At 38.1% G+C, this 20,353-nt stretch overlaps 1 protein-coding gene across 2 annotated transcripts in view; it reads right to left on the bottom strand.

The window, feature by feature from the left end:
* Positions 1-810: 810 nt before the first annotated feature.
* Positions 811-20,353, bottom strand: part of QRFPR (pyroglutamylated RFamide peptide receptor) — a 20,086-nt gene continuing 543 nt past the window's right edge. Inside the window, exons 2-6 of one of the 2 annotated variants that reach the window (XM_014949801.1) lie at positions 6,347-6,505; positions 5,654-5,715; positions 4,664-4,899; positions 3,046-3,143; positions 811-1,405 (exon numbers count right to left, since the gene is read on the bottom strand). In XM_014949801.1, coding sequence (XP_014805287.1) covers positions 1,002-1,405; positions 3,046-3,143; positions 4,664-4,899; positions 5,654-5,715; positions 6,347-6,505 — 959 coding nt within the window. In that variant the 3' untranslated portion in view covers positions 811-1,001. The remainder of the gene's footprint in view (positions 1,406-3,045; positions 3,144-4,663; positions 4,900-5,653; positions 5,716-6,346; positions 6,506-20,353) is intronic. The other variant, XM_014949802.1, reaches the window with a different exon arrangement.

Below are 20,353 nucleotides of genomic sequence, written 5' to 3'. Positions count from 1 at the left end.
TAGAACAGTAATTAATCTATTTTGAAGGTGATGGAGAGACAGCAAAATTGGTGCATGTCTTCAGAGACACATCTGGTCAAAAGACTGTGATACTGAATTGAAAGTCTTCTGTAGAGTCCCAACAGGCTCTGGACCTCTTCCTTATATCCCCTCCAGAGAATGGCAACACCACACTCTCAACCCCTAAGTCATATACACAAGCATGACTGTTGTTAATTTAAACTCAGTGCTTACTCTATAATCTGTATAGATTCCAGCATCTGCACAGTCTCGTACAGCACTTTTTCAGCTTCTACATTTCTCAGCAGAGCAATGCAGTTTACAGGACAGTAAACTGGTATTTAAATTTGTACCCAAGAATTAACCTTTAAAAGCAGCACATTAATTATGCATGCATTGCTGATTTCTAATATGCTTCCCGTTAATAAAATCTGAACATGCATGCAATGTTTAAATCTTAATCTCTTCAAATTCTGGCTGGCTCTTTCATATACTTCTTCCCCAAAATAGAATTGCATCTCAGTCTGCATTTTTCTTGAACTCAGTGCCGTCAGAGCTGCAGAGAGCAGATCTTGCAATGTTAGACCCACATCAGATTTCAAAGTTGTCCAAAAAAAAGCGTGCACTCTCTCCATGGTTCCTGTCTTCTGGCATTCAGCTGTGGATGGTTCAGCAGTGTGCCAGCATTCAGACACAGAATAAACAGAGCAAGCAACAGTTGTTCAGTTTACCTAAGGCAAACAAGCCCTAAATTATCTTAGGAAATAAAATGTTGTTGGTTTTTGGTTTTTTTCCTGGAAATCAGTAATATTGTTTTCCAAAGTTTCACTCCTTATCCTTAAGAAAATATATTACATTTTCTCAACCATTATTCCAACATTACAATAATCCACAAAATGTTTTTCCCCTCATTTCAGCAAAGTAGAAAACTATTTTAAATGGCTTATTCAACGTTATCATATAAAGAGAATGTTTTTCTCATTCTCGAAACCTCTGTGAGGCTACTGTCCATTTCCTAATGCAGAATGCACAGTAAGCTCAGAGCTGAATAAGGCAAGGTGCCTTTTCAGATTCCGCTTTGAAGCTGGCTGATCGCAGAACTTGACTTCAATGTTGCCATCACTGAACGCCTCCCTCCTGGCTTCGTCCGAGTCAATGGCATCTCTTTGAGAAACACTTGCCTTTTGCCGCCTCATGGTAATCCCCGAGTTCCCAAGCTGCCTGCTTGGTGATGTGTTTTCTTTGACCATGCAGAAGCAGAGGGCAGACAAAAAATTTTTCTTGAAGTTTTCATTCATGAAAGCATACACAATAGGGTTGCAAATGGAATTGAAGAATCCTATAATCTGGACAATTGCAAAGATCATTTTGACTGTCACATCATCATACTCCTTTTCAAAATTACCTGGAAAGGAAAAATGAAAGATGCTGTAAGTACAAAATAGCACAAATGCCTACTACTTAGCCTATTTATATCCAGCCTGGCATTAGAAGCTTTTGTTTAAAATCGACAAAAGACCATGCTGGAGGTTCTTAATATTAGCAACAGGGTTTCCATCAGCAAGGAAAGATGAAGATCTACCACACTGCCCTGCTTTGTGTATATGTAAATAAGGACAGAGTCATTTGAAAGAGGCGATTTATGAGCCAAAAAATTTGCCTGTTGGCCAAGTGACAGAAAGCTTCCAATCTGCACAGTACAGGCCTTGTTTATTCAAGTTGTTCTTCTGGCTCTGAGTTTCATGTCCATATCAAACGTGTAAGTACTTTAACAGCAATCCCTGCCTTGTCACTAACCACACACGGCTTCTTTCTCTGTGCTGACACAGATCAGCTCATGGAGGTAAAAATATATCTTCTTTGTCACATCTCTCACTCTTTAATCTTTGAGATCACAGAGGACTGAATTCCTTGAATTCAAATACTCATCAACCAAACTTCAGATAGGAGCTAAAGGTTTACGTGGCAAGTAAAATAAAGGCCTTGTAGCAACTGAAATAATTCCTGAAATTAGCAATGAAAAAGAGAGCAAACGGTTCATGAAGAATTATGGGCAACCTTAATGTGGGACAACCCAGACAATTTTAACAGTTACAGCTTCTGCACTTCTGATTCTGCCCAGGCATCAATATAATTCATTCAACTGGATTCATAGGGTATTATCATTATGATGTCCAGTATTTATATTTCCAATACGTCTAACTCATTAAAACCCAGGCAAGTGAAGGGATAAATATTTCATAGCAGTTTAACTCAAAGCAGTATGACAGCTTCAGTGGATGCAAATAGAAGCCTTCACACATTAAATTAGAATTAAATTTGAATTTAAAAGTTACTTATTCAAGAGGTTTTATACTCAGAAATAACTTTTACCTTCCAGCCAGGTACTTCTGAATTTTCAGCAAATAAGGGTAGCATGACAGACGCAGAAAGAAAAAGAATCTAGAGATATATGCTCACCATCCTAATAGCAAAGTCTTGCTTTTTGCTGACTCTTGTGAGGCCTAGCAAACCTCCTTTTCAGGACTAGATTGTGTGCTGTACAAATTGTGAAGCAATGACAATCTCCGTTCTAAAGAGCTTACATTCTAAAATTGCTGATAGAGCATTTGGGTTCCCTCCCACACACCCTGCAACAAAGTTCAGCAGGGTCTACAGCAAGACTCAAAGATTATCTTTTCCTATTTTTTTATACACAACAGCAGTGAAGAAGAGATCTGGTTGACAAACAAGTATATCACAGATATAAGGTATTTCCCAAACACTACATCTGAAAAGAGGTTTTTTGAAATCTACTCATTTCCCATGAGCGCTGCAGATCTATCCCTCATAGACTTCAGAGTAATTCATCTGTTGTTGGCTATGTATCTCTATTACAAGACATTGATCCAGGATTTATAAGCACATTACCCTTTGCTAGCAGAAGGTATTCTATAGCTGGATGCCGCAGCAGCACTAGCTTTTCACAACCTGTGGTTCCATTATCAAAAAAAACCCAGCCAAGCTAAGAAAGGTTTTATTGTATAACACATGGCAGATACTCACTGTATTCTATCATCATATGAATCACATGGAAAGGGGCCCAACAGACTGCAAAGAGAAACACCACTGTCACCATCATAACAATTGCTCGCTTCTTCTTCCTGAAATTGCATCAAGACATTCCATGCTGAATCACTAAGAATTGACTGGTGAGATGTGTCTCTTCAAGTGAGATCTCTAAATGTGGTCTGATGGTTGCAGATGCAAACAAAGCCTGGAAGAATGCTCAGAAGTACACAATTCCCTTTGAAACAAAAAATGCAGCATCATATAAACGTAGTACATCAATTAACACCTTTTATTTCTTTTGTTTGGTAAAGCAATGAACTTTGCAGCTGCAGCAAGAAATGACATTAGCATATCTTGCAAGGCATTTTCACTTTATTCAAGCAGCTGCAATTCCAATAGTAAGAGATAGGAGGGGAAAAAAAACAACAACAAAAAAAACCCCACAAACCCCACACTACACATGAAATTCCATTAACAGCTCAAAAAATGAGAGTCCCTTCCTAGATCTGGGTGCACTAGCCACACCTACAGCAACCTATTACACAAAGAATTTGACAATAAGTGAAACTACACTTGCAACATTCAACCTTTGCTAAACTCAAGGTACATATGAATTTACTGTCATCCCCAAACTGATATATAACTACATTTATAAATCCTAAGATGAATCTCTCACTTGAGCTAAAGAGGTAGCACTTCACTGGTAGCAGTTACAGGATCTTCTCCCCACTGTGTGAAAATAATATGAGGAGCAGCCTGAAGATGACGTGTCACCTTAACTCCTGTGAGACTACACTGACTTTCAGCTTTGACTTAAAAGGACCTGCTTCCTTAGGCACTTTGTTAGATAAATATCTAAGGAATCATTTACCTTAAAGCTGCTTGCCAGTATTCTCCTTACAGTTGATACTTCAGGTGATACTCTCCTCAATGAGCAAAACTGTTAGAGGTTTATAGCACATCAGGCAACAGATCAATTTGCCAAATGAGGCAATATTAAGGGTAGCCCATATTTAGCGATAAATAGCAAAGTTGATAATTATTGATTTTCATAACTTTTCAGATAGAACATTACTATCTGGATAGTCTCACACAAACACATATAGGAACACTCAAAATTCTGTGGAAGCTCTATCAAGTTAAACTGCACCAAAGTAGCTTTTTTATTAATTCTGATTTTTTCCCATAAGACAGTTTAACTTATAATAGGAGCATAAGGCAGTGTCCACAGTCTAGGAATTACATAAAGAACTTTCCATAGAACAAATGGAAATAACCTAGCAGCATTTTTCCCAACTCATCTTCTAACTCATGGCCTACAACTTTTAAAAACAAGAATTTCACAATGTATAATGCGAGATTTATTGAAAGAGCTTGACTTCTAAGGTGTGGCTACACTACACTTTGAAGAAAAAAATCTGTTTCAGTTGCCTTAAATTGGGTATCTAATTGTTAAATAACTAGTTAGCTTTAAAAATCTGGTCTATGCCTGCAGACTTCACAACAGGTAAGACAGATTGATTTATTTATTCATTTATTTTGCACTGGTTTGGTCAGGAAAATAAAGCACTTTCTAGAATTCAAAGTTCCAACTGTATTTTACTTTACATACCTTGATATTTTAGACATTTGACTCCCATGAATGGTTTGAAGAACTGAAGCATCTCCCACTCGTTTCTTAATCCAGAGTTCATAGCCAATTTTAGTGTACAAAAAAAGCATCAACATCAGTGGAAGAAGGAAGAGTATAACAAGAATAAAGGTCGTATATATCTTCTGATAAGTCGGACTGGCCCATTCTTCCAAGCAACAAACATACACTTTTTCATATAGAAAGTCATATTTAACCTGTAACAAGTGTAAAGGGGATGAGTCACTACAGTGTTTACCCCAAGTATAAAAAACAAGCACATTCAAATATTCCTCACTTTTAACACAACAACCAAAATTCAACAGAGAGACTTTTCAAAGTGACAAAGTGCTTCCGAGCACTTTTCCACATCAAGTGTTGGGTCAATCCAAGTTGACAAAGAAAGGTCAGGAGAGACTCTAATCTGCACTCTTCATTTTGTAAGTAAAGATGGGTGTATAGAAACCTCACATATTCGTCACTTAAAAAAAAAAAAGATTTGTTAATATTTGGACTCACAAGCAGCAGATTCTGACAAGCCTTTTTTTCCTCCAAAAGCGTACAGTAACTCCTTAAACTATAATGGTCAGCTAATTACATTTTTAAGTAGGCACAGCTCTTCCAAATCTCAGAGAACACTATGTCATCCTGCAACAGTAATCTAAACTCTACACTGCTGTGTACCAGGGCACCTATAAAACAAAAGGAAGCCATAGTGGGAGTCATAGATGGAATTAGTGCTGTTTGACATAACTGGGGAGGGTAGACATGACTAGTACCTGCTGGTAGTCCTTCTTCCAGTGCATCCAAGTCCTAATCCTTAGCTGGCACACAGACCAAAAGCTCCACTTCTCTTATCCCACTCTCATTTCTTAGGAGTTTATTCAATTTCATTGCTAAACGTACAAAAAGATCCAGCAAGGACTGAATGTATAAATACTAAAATATAAATTCCCATTTCACCTAACATACCTCAAGCCGTTGCACGTGCCACATAGGTGACCCAACAATAACTGCCAGCAACCAGACTATGCCTGCAAACAAACACATTTTTTAATACTTTGTACAACAATCAGCATAAGTTTTGGTATGAACAGTTTAACAGTTTCATCTTCAAAAGTCAGGCAAAGTAGACAATTTAAATAAAGAACAAAATTTTCTACGAGGCATACATCAGTCAAAATTCACCTCAGTAAAAGCATGCTCTTTTGCTATCAGTTTTCTTTCTCAATCTAACTTCATTCATTGCTATTTAAGTGTAAAGACAATTAACTTTGAGGAATAGCATAATGTATGTTCTCCTTGAGTTACAACGGAAGGACCATCTACAGCTGTGACATTGCTTTAGCGATGACTGCACATTTTGAACCTCAAAAAAAAAAAAAAAAAAAAAAAGGAAAGGAAAGCAAAGGCTGCCAAAGGTTTATCAGAGTCTTGGTTAAGTAAATCTTTGACTTCAGATTCGAAGCTTATTTTCAGGGTTTTGGCTAGTAGTTACTATACGTACAGGCACTATCCTTGAACTATTTTATAAATGTTATCAGACTTATCATTAACTCCACCTCTGAATTACTGGTCATATCAGTACCCTCTGTTCTGTCATGCCATCTACACTGAAGATTATTTCTCTATATACACGATTACTGGAAATGTCTAAAATCTTACCAAGCATCGTGAAAGCTCTTTTGTTGGTGTACTGCCATTTCATTTTTAGTGGATGCACAATTCCCTGGTGTCTCTCCACAGCAATGCAGGTCATTGTAAGAATTTCAGTTACAATAGCAGTGGATTGAACAAATGGTACCATCTTGCAAGCGAAGGCACCTGCAATAGTCAGAAAATAAGGTATGCAACTGTTGCAGTTCTTGAAAAAGTTACTAATACCAGACTTCATTACTGAGGTACTATTGTGTCAAAAGAACAGACTAATATTCTTGGATTTGTTTTAACAGTTAAACTGGTAAGTCAGCTATTTAAGCTCTTTGTCAAATGCAGCTTTCAACAGTCATTATTCCATTGTACACACTACATTTGCAAAACCAAAACTTCTAAGGACATGTTTGCTTACTCTGTATCAGTCTGAGACTTATTGCTATCATGGAATTCCTATGGTCACTTTTGACCAAGTCTTCCATCATCTGTTTTCAAATGTGCCAAGTTACAGGGATATTTATTATTCTCCAGTTTTATGAAGGTCCTAGTATTACCTGTTTAAAAGTTTACCTTTTCTGCTCTTGCGAATACATTCATTTTGTTCATTTAAATAGCACTCTATTTGTATACTTTGGTACTTAATCCATCATTCTGCCAAGTGATACATATATGAGAGTTCTCTAAGAGGCGTAACATAAGAGGAGAAATTAAACCTCTTCATCATCTTTACATTGTCCAAGTCTCCCTCTTTCCTGATTAACACATTACATTAATGATACTGTCTAAATTAGTTGCAATTGCCTGACTGCATTTTCAGTTGCATAGGTTCCCACTGCGAGCACTTATGCACAGCTAGCGCAGATCTTCAGACTTCATTGCTGCTATAGCTTCCCAAAGTACATATTCAATTTGTCATTCTCCATTACTCATCCTCAAAGTCCCAAACCATCTTAGAAACTGTGGTGTAAATTACTCTCTCAAAAATATTATGTAAATGCCTTTCCTAACCTATTTCTCATTTACTTATTTCCTGACCGTATTCCTGACCTCAAGACAATTTTGTATGCCAACATTCTCACAGTTCCCTCACATTCTTACAGTTCAATATCAGCTATTAGTTTCAGCAACAGCTGGGGTTATTTCCCCTTGATCATTAATTATACTTTATCCATATATAACCCATAAACTCAAAATAAGGAATACCTCAACCAACTGTAACTCAAGCTTTAAAATGCTTCATACACCTTAAGCAATAAAAGCACAGAAAACAGAAAGAAGACAAACAGTAAATCATCAAAACCTAAACCTGCCCTCTATGGAAGGAACAAGGAACAGGGAAACTTCTGTTTGCTAGGCCAGGCTAAAAGCCACTACACCCTACAAGAAGGAACAGGTTTGCTACTGGGTTTATCAATTCTAGCTACCCCAAAAATCACTTTTTCCATGGCTCTTAAAAAGGAAGGACAATGGGCAAAGGATGGAAGTCAAGTAATTTTCAAGTACCCATTCAACACCAGCAACACCACAAACATGCACACAGACCTGGCTTAAAACAGACTGAAAATATACCATGCAGTGCAGTTTCAAGACGCTTGAGTGAAATCTTACCATGGTCAGTAGGAACTGCATGGAAGAAAACGCACTGGGCTGCATGTCTGTTTCTCACCTAGTATTTTGCCATGATGTCAGAAAGGGCAAGACAAGACATCTTGACATCTGGCATCAACTACAATTTATACAGTAAAATTCCCCCCGCTTCTTCCTTGGCTTCAGTACACACAAAGTAAACCCCTCATGAAACACAGTCAATATCTTATTAACTTAGTATCTCATCAGTTTCTCACTACACCCAGTACAGTATGTGCTACATATATAAGCACCAAACCCACTCAGTCAAATTTATAGTTCTTCAACCAGTACATTGAATCTTCTGTAGTGAAATGATAAAAGGCAAGCTCAAATCATACCTTCTTTGCAAATAAAGAGGCTATGGCACACAATCTCTGGCTTACTGCAGTGAGTAAAGCTGAAATACCTTCAGCCAAATCCTATTCCTTTGAATCAAAAGGAGAGTTTCCACTATTGGTTTCAAGGCTTTTGCTTGCTAAAGTAGAAGTGATTCCTGATGCAAATAATGTGAATAGAAAAGCAAAATTTGTACATGAAAGAAATACTTAAGTTCCTGTTTCACGAAAGAAAAGATTTTGAGTTTGAGCTGTGGCAAAAAAAAACAACCCTCTTTCACCATATGCTGGTTCTTACAGTTTGTAAGAAGTAAGAGTTAAATAAAGTTAGGTCCACTTGAACTATACTCCACTATAGAGGCTTTCCTGTAAGGCACTATTCCTTCACTGAAGTCCCAGCATTCAAGGGTATTCTTAGGAAGCAAAGAAGTATCACTCTATTACTGTACTTAAGTAACAAAATGAGACAGCGACTTTCACTGAAGTTAAGAGAGTCTGGTGAAATTTACAGCTTGTGCCTATACAAACTATACAAACAGAATACCTGAGTTCATCAGATAGTAATTCCCAGATTTTCATTGCCTTCTACTTATATCTTCTCATTTTCTTCCCAGTAATACACTGCCAAAGAGCACAAACTATCCCTGTGCCTTTAGCTGAACCCCCAGGGGAAGAGGCTGCATAAACTCCTTATTTCAACTTTTTGAAGACAAATGCAGAATAAGTGATCACCTAAGCTATATAGAACTGTTAAAAAAGGCCGTAAAAGGAAGAATCTACATAACGTCTACAGATTGATCCTACTGAGCTGAATGAGGAGAGACAGTAGCACTTCCAGAAATGTGAAGCAGCAGGATGTTTTCATTAGACACAGTTGGGTAAAACAGAAGCACCTCCTCTGAACCACATAGCCCACATTTAGGTTCCTTGGTGGAATGAACCTTTGTGGCCAAAGCAAAACAGTCACACATGTTCTTGTAACCAAGAAATAACACAAAAATTTCCAAAAAACAGAGCTAAAAGCTACTCAAAAATCCTCTATTTATCAATAGTAAAAATAGAACAGTATTTCAACCTCCCTAAAGCTTCTCATGCCACCAAGCCCAGTGTCTCTATCAGTTTGTATTACCAGATGACTTTAGGGTTGTCTGCTTGCCCTGAAATGTCACTCACTACACAAACGCTTCCTGTCTTCTGAAATCATGCGGCACTCTGGCATTTCAAATGCAAAACTTCATCAAGGCTAAGTGACTGTTTAGCAAGGAGATGGACTCTTGTTTGCATGAGTGTTTGAAACTGGTATGTTTGGGGGAAAATAGAAAGAAATACCGTGTTTCCAGCGTCACAGCCAAATGAAAAGTCATCAAGTTCAATGGAAATCTGAAGTCAACAGACTTGAGATCCAGCTCCACCATTGTTAATATATTTGAATAGGATTCAATCCTGAGATACCAGGGGTCATTGTACTTGACAGAATAGGGAATGTTTTCCACAGAAAGCCTGTTGTTAGTTTTTAAAGCTTTCATTATTTTATTTATAAATATATACCATCTTAGATAATTACTGAAGACTTTCTCCAGGTCTTTTAACACTGTAAATTATATAGCCTACATTTTCAAACTACAGACACTGTCAACTTTTGTACACACGGAAAATGAGAATCATTTATTATTAAATAACGTAACTATTTCAGAATTGTGGCAGCTGGGCTAGGGTGATGTAGAGAAAAAGGAAAAAGACCTCCTGAAACTACTATTTCAGAATATTAAAAAACTCAGAGTGACCACACTGGTTATTCCAGCGATATTATGAAACAGAACATCTATATGGAGCTTAACTCTTCAGTAGATCTTTTCAAAACACTGTCTCCAAGTCCACAAGCCCTAAATCACATTCTTTCCAATAGAAAGCTGCTTGTTGTCGAGTTGGAATCAGATTACTGAAAGAATTTCAGAAGTCGTTATAAAAGTCCAACTGTAATTTTATTCTTTGGAATTCAGCTGCCTAATGTCCAAAGTGTTGATTCTATCGTGTTGTTCCTTCAAACACTTCCAGGCTACACATTCCCAGCACAGCCTCACAGAGTTGCCTAAATCAGTCTTGACAAGCACAGAAGAGAACCGGAGAGCCACAAAATAATGCTGGTTGGAAACAAACCCAGGACATCTCCAGTCTGACTTCATGGTTCACAGCAGGATCAGCAATCAAGCCACATCTAGCCAGATGCAGCCCAGAGGATTCTGATCTTGAAAATCTCCAAGGCTGAAGATGGCACAGCCTTTCCTGGGTCAGCCTCTTCCTCTGCCTGACTGACTTCACACGGGAAAAAGATTCTTTCTGTTATATCCTGACTTTCTTGTTTCACTTGAAGCCTTTTGCCTTTCATCCTCTTGCTGCGCACTGGTGTGAAGAGTGTGGGTCCACCTTCTCAATAACCTCCTCGAATGCACTGCAAAATGTTGCTAGGTTGCCCCAAAACTGTCCCTTCTCCAGGCTGAACAAGCTCCATTCCCTTCCGCCCATCTAGGGCAGCTGCTCCCACCCCTGTCATCTGGGTGTCCCTCTGCTGAACTCACACCAGTTTATCAATATATCTTTTTTATACTGTGGGTCCAACACTGGACACAGTATTCTGGACACTAAACATAACCTTGCTTGTGAGACTTGATTGCCTACAAGCAAGGTAGGTTTTACTAGATTTAAGCCTTCCCAAAACACAGATGACACATCTCTTCTTCCTTCCCTTTAATTGTTTGAATACTGTAATCACTGAACAAGGGAACTGTGGAAAAGGGGTCCTGGAATCCTGGCTTTCCAACCTTGAGGAGAAAGCCTCACGATTAGGAACCCACCTTCAGGACCTTCCTCTGAAACGGACTGTCTCAGAAGAACACTTACAAATTTTCACAGCCAGAAGAAAAACCACAACAGAATACCTGCAAACTTGCATGCTCATTATTAGGGAAACAGGTACTGAGGTCTAGTCCCTAATCCAATAATGCATGTGCATTTCACTTAATTTTTAACCCCCTTGTGTATAGCAAGGTTCACCTGCAGCAAGAAGGAACTGGTGCAACCCCATTCTCAAGCATCTGTTAGTTGAGAATCCCTTCTGGAAAAACTGAGGAAAAAAGTAAATATTTACTATAAGCAAGACTTGTTAAATTTTGCAGAAAAAAAAAAGCAACCAAAAAGCAAATTATGCTATTACATCATACTTTAGATAGTGAAATTAAAATAAGACTGGGACAGGGAAAACACAGCTGTGTGAAATGTTAAAAACACATCAAGGTAGTTTTCATATGTTTGTATTCAGACTTATCACAGAGTAATAGAAGATTTTAAAGGAATATACTCGTTTACACCTTTCTATTCAAGCTGATAAAATGTAGCTGTTTAGAACGTAGTTTGGAGAGAATATGGTTTAACAGCTAGTATTATTCATGCCTTCTTTCCATTCACTAACATGGCTGCTAGATATTGTAGTTATTTGTATCAGGTAATATGTCCTTGTCATGATACACTTGCCTACAATAAATCAACTTTGATTTAAAAATACAATAAAGTTCTATGTCTCCCAACCAATCTGAAAATAAGAATGCATTTACTTTTTATCTTTATCATAAAGGCATTGAACGAATCTCTTTTTAAAAAACATATTGTTCAAAACATGATTTCAGATCCTATCTGAAGAGGACAACTAGTGAAAGAGTAACATACAAAAGAACAAAAGCCCACTGAAGATAAGTGAGTTTTAGTCAATATTTTGGAGTCATTAAGCTAATCAGCATTTGGATAAAGGAAACATTTGCCAAAGAAAGACCACTTCATTTCAATAGCAGACGGAAAATGCGAATGTGAATTGTTTCCTGGCTCTATACACACCGAAATAATGCTGAAAAAAATAGAAGGTTTAAGACACGTTTTTAGAAACAATGTTTAAAAGTTGCCCCAAGACAGACCAGCCATTAACGGCAACTTTCAAGGAAAGCACCCCAAATTGTAATAAACAGATTAGAAGAGGCAAGTAGCCTATGAGATAGAAGAAAGCAATTATAGATATTTGTCTTTCAAAGGTGAGAAACACAATTAAGAAGCAGACAAGTATGCACCCTTCTTCAAACCCGTGAAGAAAAATGAGGTAAAAGAGGACAAGATCTACTTGCTTGAAATAAATCTGACTGATACATCAATTAGGACAGTACATTCGCTGCCTACAGGTAACTGCTGAAAACAATACTGTCCTCCTGCACTTCTGTTAAACTGCGACCTCCAATAGTAAGTAAATAGCAACCATGAAATAAGTTACATTAGAAAGTAGTGATTAAAGTTTTTTCCTTAGGGAAACTTACTAATACATGCATACATTTAAAATATCCTTTTCCTTATCAAAAAGTAGTCTCCTACCTTATAAAAGAACTCTAATTACACAAGCACTGCACATTTTAATGATTAACTGGAAAGATGCAACACTTTTCTAGGAAAATAGCTATGAAGTGCAGATTCCAAACAACACTATTTATATAAAACAATGTTTCTTAGCTGATGATTTAAATCATTAATTACTAAAGGCACCTTCAGAATCAAGCGAAAGAATTTAAGAGAAGCTTTTCCCAAGATGACAATCTTGTTCTGTTATTACTAATTCTTTATCTTAAACCTCTACAGCCTTTAAATCATTGAAAACAAATCAAAATTGTTATTTGTCACTTCTTTCAATGAAGACAAGTGCAATAAAAGCAGGGGGGGGGGGGAAGCAGACAAAAAAAGCAGGCAGAACGTGGAGTTCCAGCAGGATTTTGCAGCTAAAACCCATTACACACAGCAACATCACATCCTTGTGCTCCCGGTCCTAGTCACCCACTCTCAGAAGATAAATCAGTCTACATGGACTACTCTGCTTCCCTATGTATTACTGTTAATTGACAGAAATTAGATTTTCTTTCAGGCTTCACAATGATAGATCAACCTGTAAATACAATATACAGTATTAAAAAGTGAGAGCGACTTCAAAACAGAAATTCCTCTTCTGTTGCCTGGTTATGTGCATCCCATCCTTGAGTTAACCAGTCACCTTCACAACAGAACAGATTCCCCCTGCCCCTAAATCAGAATCAGGATATAGTGATAAAAGTCCAGGGTTAATGCAATCACTGACTTACTTTTGAAAACAATCTTCAGTTTGATTCACGAGAAATCTGACTGGATCCTCACTTAAACTGGTTTAAATTATTGACCCTGACTCCAGAATTTGTGTGGACAGCAGCTTCCTGAGGTCATTAATGAACGTTAAATGAGCCAAACTCTAGACAGATGGCGCTTGGAGAAAAAGGGTGCTACTTTCTGCTTCCCAATACAAAACACAAAGCAAGATTTACTCCAGGTATTTGAGACACCTGGGATGTTTTTATACTGCACTCTGCAAACACATAATACCTATGTAATTCTTCCAAATGAAGACATAAACACAGCTCCAGTACATTACGCATTCTGATATGATCCCAGCAATGAAGCTTTCTTGTGATAAAACCAGGCACCAGGAAAACTATACTCTATTGCATAGATTTTAGTTCCCTTTTTTTTTTTTTTGACTGTGGCTACACTGAATCTTTCAGAACAGAATTTTGCTTCAGATCTTTTGCAATCTATGAAGTCGCTTTAGGCATCTAACATGCCTAAATCAGAAAGAATCTCATTAGTATTTTTCAAAAACTTACTAAAGGCTATTTAAAATATTTCTTTTTCTTGGAAAGGCTTGCTGGAAAAGTACCTCCTTTTTTGCATGCTCATTTTCCACTTATATTCCCCCAGTACAGAAATGTGTGACTTTAAAAAATATTTTTAATAATACTAATACTTTATCTAATATCTTAAACGTATCAAAATGTTTAACTTTCTATAGGTTTCTAAGGCTTTCAGCAAACACTTCCAAAATATTTTCAGTCAAGACAGCACTGCAGTATTTACCAATTGGGAAAGAAAATCATTTGCGGAGGAATACTAGAAATTAAAATAAGTAATTACTTCTCTTTTTCAAGAAGCTAAGAGGTTCCCAAAAGTATTCCTTATGCAATGCTGCCAACTGCATAGATTATACAAGCAATGATTAGTTTTCCCCAATGATAACACATTCAGAAGGATGCAAATATAAATGGTATTCCCTTAAACAATTCTTCATGCCTTCATTATCACATGTTGAGCATGTAACCATGATTTAGCCATTTTATCACCCATTTAAAAGACCAGTTTCTCTTTTATTAGGGTAACAAAGGCAAAATCCTTCCTGGATGGAAGGCAAAATGGCAAAAAAACATTCTCTGTCTTCCTCCGTAAAAATGTTTTTGGTCAAGCCCTCGCACTAAAATCTGTATCACAGCTTGTAAACCAGATCTTTCCAGCTTACTTTACACAAACAAGGTAAGCTTTCTAATATTTTTTAACTTCAGGGAAAAAAACAAGCCAGTCATTATCATACAGATTATATTCTTAAGGGTCTTTCATAGTTGGGTAATGCATTGTTTTAGATCGATTCTTGGGTATATAGGCATTTCACATTCTTTATTAGTTTACAATTCATGATGCACAAGTCTCTCACACATTACCCTATATAGAGGATAAAGAATATCATACATAAGTCTGCCCAGAAAAAAGCGTGAGCATACAACTTGATAATGGACCTGTGGTAGTTTAAGTCTGCTTATGGTCAACTACAGCAGCTGAGATAAAACGGTACGGCAGGAGCCCACGCAATTAGCCATGCACCCCAAATAACCTATAATTTATTTACCGATGCAAGATGGAGTCCACATCATTCCCTCTATCCTGCAATTTTAAAGTGTGGACCACACACCTTGGGCTAGCTGACCAAAGTATCCCACATTGTCTACCCTCCTTTCCCTTTCCCTCCAAGGCTTACACACAGCTTCTCTGCCCGTGGTTTACAAAAATCACTGAAATGGGCACCACAGTCTTCAGGCAAACTTGGATCACCAGCTTATTTCAAAATGCAGCAATCAATAAAAACAAATATGCATATGAAAAGATGAAGGACAGCTGTGCAGTACAGCACTGCTAAAAGAATACGAAACTGCTGCAATAAACACTGCAATTGTGGTATAAATGACAAGCAGTACAGGTGAGCATTTTTGGCAGGGATAGAGGTTAAAGATCCAGATCTCTTCCGAAGAGAGAAAGGGCAACACAGAGTCCCGTTCACTCAACGCAAGGCAGAGATTGCCATATATTTTACCAAGGACATCACCACCGCCTCATATGACATGCTATCCAATCTATCTGCTCCTAAAACTTGCTTTATTGCTTTGCCCAATTAATACAACAGCAAATATTTCACATCAGTTTTTGTGCTTAACATTTACACTGATTAATTACATCCATAACTTGCAGAAATTCCCTGAGCATGTGAGTAGCATAAGTTTCCTTTTGTCAGTATTGTTTTCCTGCTTTTAAGCAAAATACTCTGCCAATATATTATATACTAAAAAAACCCTAAGCTTATTATTTCCTTTACTGAGGCATTCACTGTATAAACCTTTCTCAAACAATCTTCATAAAGAATTTTATTCCTGCCCCTACTCATAAGTAAATACCTCAAAACACACAATAGCAGGACATAGAGAATGAAGGATAAAACAAGTTTTCACCATTACAGATAGAACGACAAAAATCATCCTGCTCTTACAGAAGCAGATCAATCCTGAGACATAACCTCTCACACTGCAGGGGGCAAATGAAGAGTGCTCTTGTGTTCCTGACCTAATTTACAGCAAGCCTAGTCAACTTAAATTAGAAAGTGGTTTTTTTTTTAAAAAAAAAGCTTTAAAATTGGAGATTCAAATGACTGGATCTCTCATTGTGTAGTATTAACTGCTTTACTGTGTAGTAACTAACAGCACGTCAGCAGAGTTTGAGAGTATTTGTAAACTCTTCAGTATCAAAGAACATTCCAGAAGCAACTCAGAGTAAAGAAGTATCTAATGTCTCACTGAAGAACAGAAATGAGGTTTTACAGAGGTATGCAAGAATATCCGACACAAAAGGCCCATTGACTTTCATCACTAAGACTTAATTTTAATCCCTCAGTCAGGAATGTTTATGCATTCTCACACAGAAAAGTTGTAAGGTAACATACCACTTGATACAAGATGTTTGGTAGAGAACAGAAAGCACCTTAACCACTCAACTGGGTGTAAGGTGCCACTTGGTTTTCAACCAAGCCTTTAGAGAAGAATCTGCCATGTCAAGGAGCACCAGATATGACAGTAACTCATCCCCTCTCCTGAGTGGCAGCTGGAGGCCAGACAAGACATGTGAGGACATCTCAAATGCTGCTGCGTGTTCAAGTAGTGCCTCAGATGACTCACTCCTCTCTAAATGACAGGAAAAACCACCCTCTGACACCTGCCTTGAGAATAAATATTCTAAGTGGTAAGATGCAAAATTCATGAGAAAGATGTAGCACAATGCTAGGTCTACCATCACCTGATGTTTTGCCCTTGTCTTTTGCCATGGCCATTATATTACACAGCACTAAAAATAATTCTTCAGTTGCTCCAGGTAGTTCTGTAGATATTGCTGTTACTCAGCTAACTGAGCAGTGTCAGAAAACAAAGCAACTCTTGTAAACATTTGGCCCAGAGACAAAATGCCCAAATTTATCTTTAACAGAGCTGCCATCAGTATGACAATGGGACCACTACTGCTGCCTCCTGCCTATGATCATAGGAGAGCAAATCCTCAACTCCTTCCATTTGCACCAAGACTACCTTTGCTGTATACATCAACTTACCCCCTACTCCAGCTCCCGTTTTAATTGGCTCTTACCAATAAATATGATCCCAGTGATAATTTATACCAAAGTCACAATTTTCATTTTCTTCCACATTACAGAGTGATTAGCTTGCAGGATTTTTATTAAAAATTTCCCTAGAAATTACAGCCATTTTAGTTGCAAAACATAAATTCAGAAATTAAATCATATACCGTCACTATTACAATTTCACACAGCTATACAGATTCTTAGAAGATTAGATAATCAAAAGTCAGACTGATTCACCTGGTTTTGGTCAATATGGTGCTGCTCTGCACCCATGCACTCTGCTGCTCTGTTGCCCATGCAGAGCTAGCAGGTCTAGCATGGCTGCATAACCACCAGGCAAAGCAAGGCACACACTCAGTTTCTTGAAACCACAGTTGCTAAAATGTAGGTTAAGATGTATTAATGAATATACTGTGGAAAAAGTCAAGCCAGTGCTTCAGTTTTTCCCCATGTCTGTCCTGAATTAAGTTCTGTTAAGTGTAATGCAGTCAACATGAGAAATCTTCTCTTTCTAAAGAATTCTGAACAACACTACCTATTAGAGAAGCCAATTCACCATTCACAGTTTGTTACCTAACACCACCAGCTATCAACATTCTCCTTGAATTTTGTGAACTGTGCACACCTGGAACCCATTGAGGTGAAACTGTTTCACCTTTCACTTTAGAAGAACTAAAATGGTAGTTAGTCCTTTCCAATAGCATCACATAACATCTTAAAAGATAACAGCTACTCTGAAACTGTGACTGTTCTTAGGATTTTATGTTCTTCCTCTATAGTCTAGAGTGTTTGCAGTTTTCCCCTCACCTCTCACATTCTACTGTGGGTTTTGAAGGAGAAGAGACGAGAAAGAAATAAACACATATACAAGCATGGAAATAACCAGTTCCAAATCAAGGATAAGTACAAAATCTACTCATCTCAGTTCACATTGCCTAGTATAAATGCTTGTTTCAGTGATGCAAGTGCAGCTAAACCAAGATATAAAGTGACTAAACACTGAAAAACCCAAAGATATTTCTAGCATCAAGTGTCTCAGGATGCACCACTCTTTCCAACAGGGATACATTATATAGTCAAATCACCTTTTTCTTAACAGAGTTGGAGCTTGCACTACTCAGAGATGCTCCATTAAGGGGGATGAGAAAAAGCTTTTGCAGAGTACAAAATGAAAGGTAGAAGGAAATTTAAACCAGTACAGCTAGTAAGAAAAAGATTCCTACCAGACTGGAAGGGTCAGATTTGCAGTAGAAGCATAATCACCATTCATGCTTCAGAATGTAAGCTTCAGGAATCAGATGCCTTTGGGATACCACCAGTTTGCATCTCATTTGTTTTCCTGAATTTTAATTCACACACACACACCAACAGTGAAGGGTAACACCCATCAATCATGTTACTTATTATGCCTTCCCAATACTCTGTTAGTCAAAGCTAATTATCTTACCAGAACCATAAAGGCTGCTGTCAAAGTCAATCTATGGATCCACTTGCACTGAAGATGCTCTAGCACAGCAAAGAGGGTAGACAAAAAGTACAGCAAAACCCACAGAACAGTATACTTGAAAGTATCCAGCTACTGAATATCTGAAGGTATTTGTTGCAACCTTTTACACTTGCTACTTATAGATATTTGAGAAGCATCCTTCTCAAAACAGAGAAAGTAAATGGAAATATACATACTTTCCCCATGCCTGTGTCGTATCTGCTCAGGTGGAGCAGATACGTAATTCACCTCAGGTGGAGGCTTCATCCCACACAACTTGTAGTTGATTCTGTGTGGTCAAGCTGACAGACCGTGATCTTTTAAGTGAGGAGAATCACATCTCTTATCTTTAGGGAAAACTACTCAATTCAGTCCTCTCCCCTTTACGTGAGACCTCTTGACGCCAACAGTAACATTCTGCTGTATTCTTCTTTGAGGAAGGAGACTTGGAACTACAATAATCAAAGAGAAGGTACAGCAGTATTGCTATCAACTTATTCCATTATTTTTATTTACATATCCTTATTAGTTTTCGGGTTCAACATCTGTACTGTCTTAAGACAATGGTTACCTCCCCAAAAGGCTTGTAAGAAAATAAAACGGTTGTCCTTACTATCAGTATCCCCTGGAGTTATGTGTTCATCACTTCTCCCACAAAGTTGCTCCTCAGACAAAAATAAAGCCCATTTCTCACTGCATTAGCCATCCACATGCTTTTCAAGTCTACTCTGACCTGTCAATTCCCATCCTGCATTCCACTCCATGGGATGTACTGAAATTAAATATCCATGTTCTGAAGGTAACCTTCAGTGTCTCCCAGCAATAGAAGCACAGGAAGCCTTAAAAATTGAAATATAACTGTGTCGCTTTATCAACATCTTTTCTGTTCATACTGAAATATTTCAATTTGTACAAGACGTCTGCTATTTGCTGCAAAACCATCCCTCTCATTTTTCCACTTATAATTGCCAAACTCTGATTTAAGACCAATAAAAGGAAGATAAATACCATTTACAGGGCTACTTCACCTTTGTTTTTTTGTTACTTTTCTACTTTGGAACTGGGATGCATAAAAAAGGAAAAAATAGTAATTCTTTCCAGGCATCAGGGAGGCTTGCCGCAAGACCCTTCACATCAACGGGAATACAACATAACTCCCAAGATACAAGCACATCTTGAAAATAACGCATCATTTCAACATAAATTCCGTATGTTATCTCATTCTCCTATTTCTCCAAAGACTCATTCTTTTTCCTCACAAAAGGTTAAAGAGGTCTGACTCGGAGTCGACTGCTGCCAGAAGAACTTAGGCTGAATAAAGACTGAGTGACATTTCACTTACTCAGAGAAAAAAAAAAGAGAAAGCACCGCAAGACTTTCCTCATCAGCACCACACAACATAGAGTTTCTCACACACATAACCGCCACTGTTATTGAAAGCGCATAAAGTGCACTAGGTTTAACATAACCTGAAGGAGTTGCGTGGCCATTATTTAACCCTGAGGAAAAGCAGCCGGCTGAGGTTACTGAACTACACCTCCGGAGACAAGACCCCAGTCCTGCCATAAAGGACCCGGAACGCTACCAGGGAGAGCTGAGGGGTCAGGTATTCACCGAAGAGTTTAAGCCAAGGCTGCCCGGGGCTCTCCGCGGGGACACTCCGCAGCCCTCAGGGCCCCTCACGGACGGGCGGGAGCGGCGGGTCCCCTCACGGGCGTGAGGGAGGGCGCGAG

Source organism: Calidris pugnax, unplaced genomic scaffold (genome assembly GCF_001431845.1).
Source record: "Calidris pugnax isolate Ruff unplaced genomic scaffold, ASM143184v1 scaffold42, whole genome shotgun sequence".
Taxonomy (NCBI): Eukaryota; Metazoa; Chordata; class Aves; order Charadriiformes; family Scolopacidae; genus Calidris; species Calidris pugnax.
Note: the sequence above shows the minus strand (reverse complement) of the source record. Positions and strands in the feature narration are given on the sequence as shown.